Below are 11,939 nucleotides of genomic sequence, written 5' to 3'. Positions count from 1 at the left end.
ATGCGTACTTGGGCAAAGGAGGAGCAGACTGTTGATGCGCCCGACAGCTCGAATGCAAGCCAACTAAATGAGGCTCACTTTGTTCTTTACTCCACTCCTCCCTCCCTCCCTCCCTTGCTTCCTCCCTCATTCCTCCCTCCCTTGCTTCCTCCCTCATTCCTCCCTCCTTTGCTTCCTTCCTTCCTTCTTTCCTTCCTTCCTTCCTGCCTGCCTGCCTGCCTGCCTCCCTGCCTGCCTGCCTGCCTGCCTGCCTGCCTGCCTGCCTGCCTGCCTGCCTGCTTCCCTGCCTTCCTTCCTTCCTTCCTTCCTTCCTTGCTTCCTCCCTCCCTCTCTTCCTTCCTTTTCCTTCCTTCCCTCCCTCAGGGTTGTTTTCTATTTTGCTTCCTTCCATTCGTGCTTCCATTTCTCACTGCCCTCCTGTGTTCAAGTTTCATCTTTCAAATTCATTCATAAATTGGACATGTAAGGCGAAGGCACCGGGCCTGGGACCCACCTTGGGCCCAGGACCCTGGCCCAGCCCGTCTGCGCCTTCCTTTTCGGCTTCCTTTTCTCGTGTTGTGGCTGTATGCTGCAGTCAGCTGGGGGTGCTGCTGAGCTACACTGGCGTGTTTGGGGGGTGGGTAAGGGATGTGTGTGTGTGTGTGTGTGTGTGTGTGTGTGTGTGTGTGTGTGTGTGTGTGTGTGTGTGTGTGTGTGTGTGTGTGTGTGTGTGTGTGTGTGTGTGTGTGTGTGTGTGTGTGTTACGGGGATATTGCTCCCTCTGTGCCACGCACGCAGTCTTTAGTGGACGTAAAGCTAGACTGGAGCATGGAGCGTGCCGATGGCAGGTCAGTGCAAGTGGCAAGTCATGTTTGCGATGTTCATCGACACGCGGGCTGTAGTGTTTTCGACAGTGCGTTTTTGCTCCAAGTCAGGACAATCAAACTCGCAGTCCGTGGGCCACAAGCGGGCCATCAAACCCTCCGACGTGGCCTGGTTTTTCAAAAAAATTTAATTTTGTGCTGTAAGCTGTGTGCTTTCCAGTGGAGGGCCGATGTGGCCGCCTGAACTTGGCCCACTCGCAATGGCCTAAAGGCCCGAAAGAGGCCTACTCGCTAGCAGATGTTGCCGGGCCACCTCACGGGAGACCAGAGACCGCCTGCAGAAAGATTTGCTGCGTGGCTGTTAGCGTGCGGGCACTTGGATGCGTACAGAGTCTTGCCATGATTGCTTCGGCAACCTGCGGGGGCAGCTGCTGCGCGTGGAGCTGGACAAGGAAGCGGGCAGCAGGTGACACGCTTTCGTCAGGTGATGTGTACGTTTAGTCTCTGAGCTTTTTGATCTCAGATGGAAGTGGCAGAGGTTGCATCATGCTGTCATCAAAGTAAGGATTCCTCCCAAATGTGTCAGGTAAATAAGAACCTCTGTCTGGGATGAAAGACCCACGAGACAGAAGTCCTACGATTGTGTGTTTCGTATTTTGTGCGTATTCGTGTGTCTGTGTATACTGTGTTGGAAAAACTGAGTGTGTGCGTGTTTTAGGGCATGCAAGCATGTGTTGACGAGTGTGTCGTGTGTGTGCCAGCGCGTACACACGATTGATGGCTTTCTCATCACGGCAGCAGGTCAACGATCACGTTCTTTATGGGTGAAGCCATCAGAGCGCCTCGCCTGGTTCTGCTCAGGTAACAAGCGCCTTTTGGCGGTCAATCGTCCTTGCTGTGACATTGATGACATCACCCCGCGTTGCAGAAGCCGAGACGGCGTCCAGCAGATGGCAGTCCCGCCATTCCCGCCAACCCCCAAGGTAAAACCATCACCACCCAACGGAACGTGGCGACAGCAACCGCTACGCTTAGGTGTCGCCACTACGCTTGGGTGTCGTTTCCATTAGAGCATCTCGCCGACGCCTTCAGGAGACTCCTTGGTCCCAGCGAAATGGCTGCACCCCCTGACTCACTCCGCCTGCCCTCGGAAGAAGCCAATGTCAGAGACGGTCATTTTGGAGTTGAAGGCGTTTGAATTTGGAGGCTGTCTGACACAATGAGATGCAACTGAGCTCCTTCCCACATTGCCAACATTAGGACGACAGCGAGGTTATCCGCAAGAGAAACGGCTGGGATCCCGGCAACGCGCCGGAGCTGCGGGTAACGACGACATTGCCACGGCAACACTCACGCATGCGCCCCAATAGCGCGGCTGACTGGTCGTCGATGATTGAAAGGGCAACGAGTCACGTGGCTTCTGCGGCAGCGATGACATCATCACGGGTACCAACACGCCTGTCATGGTGAGCAGGCTGGCTTTGCCAACAGGAAGCCCCGCCTCTTGGAGCACCGCCACCTTCCCTGACCTCCCGGGCCAAGTCGGCACCTTGGAGATCTGCAAAGGCGGTTCACTTTATTAGTAGTGTAAAGGGGAAGCCCTTCACACTTACGTTATTCTACATCTACACCATTTACATTATTATTGTGCACTTTTGACGTATTCCAAATATTCACGTGATGAGTGCTTGCATTTTTCTCATTCCAAGAACATTCACTTTTCGCAAATTTCCGACAATTTTTTCCCCATTCATTCTTAATGGCACATACAACTTTTCACATTTACATCATTCCAGTTTGAAATTCTCATCATTCAGCACATTCAAATCACATTGGGGAGGATTTACAACAATCCCAAAATTGTCACGTTTCAAAAATTTCTCATTTTTACGTTTAGAATTTGCGCAAATTTTCATTTTTCCATTCTAATTTCTACATTTTTCAACCGATTCAACCCGTTCTAACTTTCAACTGTTCATCTTTTGCCTACCAATTCCAAAACTTCCCAGTTACCAAAAATTCAAATTTTTCAATTTCTAAATCCACGCCAAATTTGACAAATTTTCGTTTACCCTTCTACTTCCTACATTATTTGACCGATTCAACCCGTTCCAACTTTAAACTGTTTACCTTATGCTTACCATATTCATCCCCACCCCCACTTCTACTATGCTTACCCAATTCACCCCTTAATCCCCACTTCCACAGTGTGGCGACCATCTTGGAGTGACCCAAAAGTGCCCCTGAATGAACACGAAGTGAACCGGAAGTGCCCCGAAACAAACAGGAAGTGCCCCAACATGAACAGGAAGTGAGACAGAAGTGCCTCAATTTTAACAGGAAGTGAACCAGAAGTGCCCTGAATTGAACCGGAAGTAATCTAAATTGAACAGGAAGTGACCCAAATAAACCAAAAATGCCTTGATTAAACAAACCGGAAGTGACCCCAAATAAACTGGATGTGGCCTCAATTGAACCGGAAGTGCCTCCAAACAAACCGGAATCGCCCAAAATAAACCGGAAGTGACCTGAAATTAAACAGGAAATGCCGCAAATTTCGGTTTTCCCTTCTAATTTTCCCATTTTTCAATTGATTCAACCCGATCCAACTGTTTTACACGCCAACATTTTGTTTTCTCATTCTAATTCCTACATTATTTGACCGATTCAACCAACTTTGAACATCATTCTGTAGCATTCCCCAACTATTTATTCAGATTCTTCGCCTTCACACGCAGTTTCTCCAGAAATTGCAAATTCTAGTTCACTAAACTGTTCAATTTACAGTCACCTTTCATTTGTGTTTTTTTTTCTTTCTTCTCTTGCCTTTGCTTCATTCTGTGCTTTACTTTGTATCCTTTTCTTCTGACTTTGATTTCTCTTGACTCCACTTTCGACATCAATTTGGACTTCCGCAGCCATGCGTTAGTTGACTTTGGCTTTTTGGCGTTGTCAGCGCACCGTCATGATTCTCGAGGTGTACAAAGTGGTATGGCCGCCTGTTGCCTGGCTATCAGATTCTTGAGGTACGCGTTCGCACGCTTCAGGACTTGAGGACGAAGACCGTGAGCATGACGACAGTGAGGACCGCAGGACGACCTTCGACGGACATCTCTCAATGAAGCCATTGCGGCATTGAGACGTCCGTGTTCCAAAGTGGCCATGAAGGTTATCCGGGATAGAGCCCGCCACCGCCGTGGCAAGCCAATAGACAGCTCGGGCCGTTCGCGGACGCACCTCGACGTGGTCACCGTGGAGTAATATTCTTCAATTTCTTCAGCGCTTTTAACACCATCCAGCTGTCACTGCTCAGAGTGAAGATGGAAAAGGCAGGAGTGGACCAACGCCTGGCTGCATGAACTACAGACTTCCTCACCAACAGGCCGCAGCACGTGAGGTTGCATCGCTGTAATTCTGACGTGGTGCTCTGCAGCACAGGTGTCCCCCAGGGTACGGAGCTCTCTCCTTTCCTTCACCCTGTACACTTCGGAATTCACCCACGACACCACATTGCCACATCCAGGAGTTCTCCGACGACACAGCCATTGTTGGATATGTTTTGAACGATCTGGAATACAGGACGGTGGAATCAAGGACTTTGTCAGCTGGTGTGAGCTCAACCAGCTTCAGCTGAACACCAGCAAGACGATGGAGATGATTGTGAACTTCGGGAGGACAGCACCCCACTTCGCTCCGGTGAACATCCAGGGATCGGACATTGAGGTAGTGGAGAACTACAAATTCCTGGGTGTTCGCGTTAACAACAAACTGGATTGGACTGATCACGCCTACGCCCTGAACAAGAAGGGCCAGAGTCGCCTCCACCTGCTGAGGAGACTGAGGTTCTTCGGTGTGTGCAGGTCTCTCCTCAGGACCTTCTATGACTCTGTGGTGGCCTCAGCCATCCTCTATGCTGTGGTCTGCTGGATAGGGGGCAGTATGGACCAGGACAGAGGGAGACTGAATAAAATTGTCAGGAGAGCGAGCTCTGTCCTGGTCCGTCCCCTGGACTCCATAGAGGTTGTGGGTGAGAGGAGCATGTTAGTTAAGCTGAAATCCATCATGGACAACACCTCTCACCCCCTTCATGACATTTTGCGGTCCTGGAGCAGCTCCTTCAGCAGCAGACTATTACACCCACGGTGTAGAAAGGAGAGGTTCCGCAGGTCCTTCATTCCCACTGCTGTCAGACTCTACAAAACGTGCAGCACCTGATCATGTGTTGGTTTCCTTCTGTTTCGTCTCTACCGCTACTAGTGGCACTTGTCTTTGTCCTTGTTTGTCTGTTATTTATCCATTTTTACACTTGGCACTTGTTTCTTGTATTCTTGCACTCTTGTACGCTGCTGTGACAAGAAAATTTCCCCACTATGGGATAAATAAAGTTCTATCAATCAAACAATTCACTTTTGACTCACAGCCCCGCGTGAAGAATCACTGTCGTGATGCCAGTTCAGCTTGGAGCTGTTTCACTATTTCAGCGTAGTCCCTCCCGGTTAGCTTGTTGTATGTGTTAACATATTTTGTCTGATAGCGTCTCTTTAGGTTGAAATCCTTAAACAAGACAACTGTCTCTTTACAAATTAGACACACACAATTGCCTTGATTTTCAGTGAAGTATTGTAATTACCATATATTTTGAAAGCGATGGCCCTCAATGTCAACTTTCCTCGTTTGATTTGCAGTCGCCATTGCAGAAATGAGTGGAGAGGGGTGGTACTGCCACCCTTTGGTAATAGGAGGAATTACAGTTTCAAGTTTCATGATTTTTTTATTCAGTTTGACAGTGTAGGCGGGCCATTGAAGTGAATTTTGAACTTTATGCGTATCTGTATGTTGCACTAGATGATCCACTAGTAGCAGTAAGACTATCAAACTATATTTGCTGTACAGAGAAGCTTTAGTTTCAGTAGTGTATAAGTACTTAGTAGAAGATAGAAGGGCCAGTTGTCCGTGACCAGGGAGAATTCAGTTTCAGCAATGTGTGCAATCCTATAATAAGGTAAAGTGGCTGTTGTCGTCCATCACCAACAGCGCTGGTCAAGATCTCCTTTTTAGGACTGAAGTAAACTAGTAGATTGAAAACTACAGCTGTTACCCAAAGCCGTGACATCAGCTTCTTGTCAGGTATAAAAGCTACGGGCTTGACAAGAGGGGGGGTTGGTTCCAGCGGGGGTTCGTTCCAGGGGGGGCTCGCGCTAGCGCGGGCTCGCTCGCTATCGCTCGCTCTCTCTTTTGGGGGGGGGGCTTTTTTGCATCCATGCCTTGGGCCACTCAACTTTTAGGAAAGACTTCACTCTGACATCGGTTGAATAAAATCTTTTCCCAATCAGCCGTGGGTCTCTGAAGTGCTCATTCGTCGGGAAACAGCCACCGATCACCGAGTGTTTTTTGGAGACCAGTGAAGCAGCAAAAACCATATACCACACCATAAATAATACATTATAAGACCGAAGCTGCGGGCCGTATGAAATCTGACCGGGGGCCGGATTTGGCCTGCGGGCCGGACCTTGGACATTGGGTGGTGTGGGGTACACTTGCTTGTCTTGTGTGCTGACAACGTGAGTGCGATTCCCACATATGACGGTGTGAATGTGTGTGAGTGACGGTGTGAATGTGTGTGTGAGTGACCAAAAATAAAAAAAATAAAAAAATGGCGAAGACACGGCGCACGCCTCCCAGGAAGCCGTTGCGTGAGATTTTGTTCCCCCTGCCGCGGGAGCGCACACGCCTTGTTTGGAAAGCGAAAAACCGATGCCGTACGGCGTCGTACGGCGTCAGCACTAAGTTGTTTTCAATAAAAACATGAAGAACTCACGTTAGCTTCAGTCAATTTTAATTTTTAGAAAGGATTATTCTCATTTGATGTCTTTAAATTCATCCGCGTTCTGCCATTGAAGCGGGGTGTATTCAAAGACCAGTCGTACAGACGGAACACTCATTCACTTCACCAAAAAGCAACGATATAATTACGTGAGCTCTTTGCATAAACCTCGATGCAAAGAAACTCCTCCTTTTGGGTACCGTTACATGCTACAAGGAGTATATATTACAAAGGAGACTGTTGGATTTTGTCCACAATTTAGGGAGCGCGTTAAACTCGACTGGCAGCATCTCACATGGCTGTATGAACAAAAGCCACCACCCACCTGTAGCTGTGCATGCTGCTCTCCGTACAATAAACATCTGCTGGATTCTGTCCACAATTTAGGGAGCGCGTTATCTGCGCCTCACGGCAAAAGCCTTTGCCAATCACCTGTTATCCAATTTACTCACTGCATGCTCGTTTGATTTCTTCAGATTTAGGAAAATGCAAAGACACTGAAGCAGAAATTAGACTTACACAGATTGGTTGAGTTCAGTCACAATTCTTGTTCAAAAAAAGCTCTGTTTTCAGGAAAGTACAATACAGCGCTGGGCCCTTCAAGAGCGGAAAGTCTCCATTCAGAAAAGGCAAAGTCCAAGGTTGTTAGATCAGTTTTATATTCAGTAGCACATTGTGGGCCGAGATTGATGGGTGATGAGTCTTCGGGGTCGGGCAAGTTCGAAGGAGAGTCTGCTTCCATGGGAGTGGTGCTGGTTATGGGCGATTCGGTGTGTAGGTGGGGGGCTGTTGGTGTGTATGTGGAGGGGGGCTGTTGTCTTCCATCCCGTCTTTCAGCCTTGGCGATCATCTTTGGCCGAGTCTTTGGGTGGCTCCTTCTGGCACCTGCTGGTTTTATCTCCACGCGACCTTCCTGTGAACATTCTTCTCCAATCTTGGACATACACTGTCGTACCTCATTCTTTTAATTTTGTCATTTTGTACGAAATTATGTTACCTTTTGGCTGTGACATCATTAATCTATTGCTGTTCTTTTGATACATCATGTCTTTGCTTATTCTTAGTTTAATCATGCTTCCAACCGTATCTTTTCTTTGTTAGGCAAACTATTTCCCTCTGTGCAGAGCGTTCAGTAGTAATCAAAAACTGGCGTCTAGCATTAGTCAAAACATAAGATACAATCAAGTACTGAACGGTCAAGACGACTCTGGCCGTGTCCATGATTCAGAGAAAAAACATCAGGCATGCATTACACAGTTCCTTAAGGGTCATTAAGCTATTTAGGCAATATATCAAAAGTCATTTGTTATTTCAAAGTGCTCAGAAACATATATCAGATCATAAAGTTATAAAAACCTTTCTCATCACCACTTATCAAAAATGTCTAGTTATGTCTTCTTTATTGATTTGGTGTGTAGGTATAATTATATGCTTAAAATGTTTCTTTTATTTATTTAATATGTGAATATACTTGTCTGCTTATGTACTTTATTCAATGAGGTTTGAGCATATCTGTTTTTGTAGCTAGGCAGGACTTTTTGTATTTTGACCCCATTTCCTGCACATCCATAATACCAAAAAATAAAATTCATAATGATAAACAAAAAATAATCCACACCCGGGCGCATGTCAAACGTAAGAAATTGGAAATTGGTGCCTGTCGAGCCTGTCATGAAAACGATCACATTTACAAACTCATTATGAAAAGTAAGGGGTTAGTTGTTAATGCATGTTTACTGACATGACACAAAATTCTCCAAGACTGCAGTTGACAACCTGCAAAGTAATCGCAAGTTTAACAAATAAAGCACAATCTGCTCCCTGGGTTGCTGTTAGAGGCTGCAATACAATTAGGTAAAACATCAAAACAAAGCAAGTCATCACAAATTCCGTCACATACATTTCGTCACACTGTCAGGTAAGTCCAGAGTTGTTGTCATACACTGTCTTGGCTCAGAGTCTTGATTGTCAATGCTGGTATAGTCACGTCTGGTCATAATCTTGAAATGGGCCTTCTCCATTGAAGTCTTTTGTTGTCAATGGTGCCCCAGAGTAATCCTAAACCCATATTTAGTCCAAAATTAGCCCTGATCAATCTTGCTTTTTCAAATCTGTAGTATCTTTATATTTTTCAGGTGAGAGGAATGTTATCCTCTGCTGTGATCACATCACCCCAACCTTGAATCATGTTAACCATTCACAATACACAAACACCACATCCCAAGTACAGACTTGACATTCATACAGCATTACAGACAAACTGTCATCCCCCAACACACACATAAAACATACAATATTAAATTGTAAAAAGAACCCTCCCTACGCAAAATTTTCTCCTCAATTAAAATTTCTCTTTTTTATTTTAAATTCAAAATTAATATCTAATTGTCTGGTCTCCTGTCCTCACATCGTTTGCCAATATGCATAATACTGGAACATGATTTAACTCCCCATTTAGTTTGCTCACATCTCACACTTAGACTATTTGACACTTTGTGTTGAGCTGTAACTTCAATATTTCCACCTTCCCATATTTCTTCCACTAAACAGTTCCATTTTGCTTTCAGTTTAAATTCATCCCTCCAAATAACTACCTCTGGCAAAGAACCAAAAAATTTTAGAGCACTCCCTTTTACTGTTACCTTGTTCCTTCATTTATCTTCTCACAAGCATTACTGACCCGCCTAAGAAATAATGATACTGAAAATAATGTTTAAAAATATACACAGCTTCCTCCTGCCACTTACACTATCACCTTGGATTATCGTTCTCATTTTTGTTGATGCCAATTCTTAGAATTAAAAGGAAATACTTACTCTTGATAATTGAGTCGCGCTATATCACAAATTTTGAAAACTTTCTTCCATGTTCCCCCTTTGTACCTATCAAAACCAATTAGAAATATTTTTGCTGTCATGATCATCATTGTGGCCCTCACACTTATTGTTCTTGTATTTTAAATTGGCAATTTTTGTACATTTGAAGCCCTTTGAGACTTGCTTGTGGGCTATATAAATAAATTTGAATTGCCTTGACTTAATTATTATTCAACTTCTTCTGCATTCTTCTTCCTTTTATTTTATTTTTTTTAACTACTTCCACATAATTCATCTGATTTACTCCATTACACTTTTAACCTCCTAGATTCAAATTCAAATTTCACATCCTCACTTCCAACATTGCGGTAAAATTTTGCAAAATTTCATTTATTTTCCCTTCTAATTTCTTCTAGTTTTCCGTTTTTCTTCTTTGTTTTTTCCCACTGACTCAACTCATTTCAATTTTTCAATCTTATGCCTACCTATTCCAAAACTTCCCACTTGTGGAAAATTTCAAATTTTCAACTTTAGAATTCACGCCCAATTTTACAAAATTCTTTCTATATTTTTATCAATGTTCTGACCAATTCAACACGTTCCAAATTTAAACATAATCTTGTAGCATTTCCCGAATTTTTATTCAGCCTCTTCGCCTTCAGACACAATTTCTACAGAAATTAATAATTCTAGTTATTATTGTTAATCATCCGTGGCCCTCGTAAGGACAAACCGAACCAGTAATGGATGGATGGATGGATTGTTAATCCTAACCCCAAGTGCCTATCATAAAATGCCATTTAAATCAATTGTCGCAAGGGTCATGTCAATGTATTTGTTATTTAAAGCACTACTGTATTCTTTTTTAATTAAGTAGTGCCCTGTATTACCGTAATTGCCGGACTATAAGCCGCACCGGATTATAAACCGCACCAGCTAAAATTCAGGGATATTTCATTTTTTTCTTACATAAGACGCACCGGACTATAAGCCGCACGTCCACACGAGTTTTTTACAAAGAGAGACAGTACATAGAAAGCCTTTGTAACGTTTTAATAACATGCTTCAACATGTCTTTCTAAACATTGCCTGTGACGCAGCAGTAGTACCGCAGCAACGCGGAAGTGTGCACGCGAGTTATTAGCAAAGAAAAACTGGACACAGAACGTTTTTTTAAAGCTTTAATAACATACCTTAACATTTCTTTCCAAACACTGCCTGTGATGCGGCAGTAATACCGCAGCAACACGGAAGTAACACAGCAAAGTCACTGAGGCGCGGCGGTAACACAGCAGCAACACAGCAGCAACACGGTAGCACAGCACTAACAGGGCTGGTTAAAAAAAAACATACCAGTAAAAGTAAACAAAGAGCCGTCTTCATCTTCCTCCTGTGCACTGAAACCATCGAAGTCTTCCTCCTTAGTGTCCGATTGGAATAGCGTTAGATATCCTTCGCCTCACACATTCTCAGTCTCTCTTTCGTCGTTGGTTTTATGCATTTCTTCGAGTGTGAAGAGGGTCTGTTCATGCTAATCTTATTCATACACAAAGCGCTAAATTACATTAAACTAGCGAGCGACACGTATAGCTTAAAAGCGGTATCATATGCATTTCTTTTATCCTCCATAATGGCGGTTTGTGGATAAAAGCTTCCTGTCTTTGTGTGAATGCGGGTGTGTGCGTGATGCGCGAGACGATCACGTCTTCTTCGGCGCATTATCTCTTCTTCGTCTGTCTCGCTCTTGCTTTCTGCTAGAGCGCCCCCTGGAGACCGGAGGCCGTAAAAATCCATAAGTACGCTCCAGAGTAGATACAAGATAATGTCATCAACATCGACTGCCTTTGGCTTAAAAGCGGCATCATATGCATTTCTTTTATCCCCCATGATGACGGTTTGTGTATAAAGGCTTCCTTTCAGTAATGTCCGTCTTGATCGCGTTCTGCATGATGCGCGAAATGTAAACACAAACTAGCGAGTCTTCTTTGGCGCATTATCTCTTCTTCGCCTGTCTCGCTCTTGCTTCCTGCTAGAGTGCCTCCCTGGAGGCCGGAAAAATCCATAAGTATGCCGCGCCGCCGTTTAAGGTTCAAAGTAACCTTCTGAATAAAATGCATTAAAAGTTCACATTCATTACAACTTGTTTTTGGTGAGCAAAATGTCAGAAGAATTGAATTTAAATGCTGATTGATTGGGTTTTAATACAATGCAGATGGTCCAAACAGCACCACTGCTTTGTGTAATCTCTGAGTGATATGGCAGAGTAAGAGAAAGGATTTAGAGCACAGGTGTCAAACTCAAGGCCCGGGGGCCAGATACAGCCCGCCACATCATTCTATGTGGCCCACGAAGACAAATTGTGCATCAAATTCGTGTGTCATTACTAGAATTGCAAATTGTCTTCACTTTTAATAATATCTTTTTTTTCAAATATTTGACCAGTTTTTACTCGTCTGATTTGAAAACGAATTATTTGTCAGTTTGTTTTGTAGCTTT

General features: G+C 44.5%; 1 protein-coding gene across 6 annotated transcripts; it reads left to right on the top strand.

The window, feature by feature from the left end:
* The first annotated feature begins 136 nt into the window (after window positions 1-136).
* LOC148388045 (uncharacterized) lies at window positions 137-4,058 on the top strand. Of its 6 annotated transcripts, none has more exons than XM_088394224.1 (8): window positions 137-1,269; window positions 1,327-1,389; window positions 1,605-1,664; window positions 1,732-1,786; window positions 1,874-1,965; window positions 2,064-2,126; window positions 2,204-2,269; window positions 3,012-4,058. In XM_088394224.1, the coding sequence occupies exons 1-8, from the start codon at window positions 1,184-1,186 to the stop codon at window positions 3,031-3,033; spliced, it is 507 nt and encodes a 168-aa protein (XP_088250350.1). In that variant the 5' UTR covers window positions 137-1,183; the 3' UTR covers window positions 3,034-4,058. The 6 variants fall into 6 exon arrangements, with proteins under 6 accessions (XP_088250350.1, XP_088250349.1, XP_088250348.1 ...); XM_088394223.1 differs by having other exon boundaries at window positions 1,602-1,664; XM_088394222.1 differs by having other exon boundaries at window positions 1,522-1,664; window positions 1,896-1,965.
* Window positions 4,059-11,939: the final 7,881 nt, after the last annotated feature.

The sequence above is a fragment of the Syngnathus floridae genome, chromosome 13 (genome assembly GCF_059516105.1).
Source record: "Syngnathus floridae isolate MCC-2025c chromosome 13, RoL_Sflo_1.0, whole genome shotgun sequence".
Taxonomy (NCBI): Eukaryota; Metazoa; Chordata; class Actinopteri; order Syngnathiformes; family Syngnathidae; genus Syngnathus; species Syngnathus floridae.
The sequence above is the reverse complement of the archived record's forward strand: the minus strand, read 5'-3'. Positions and strand labels throughout refer to the sequence as shown.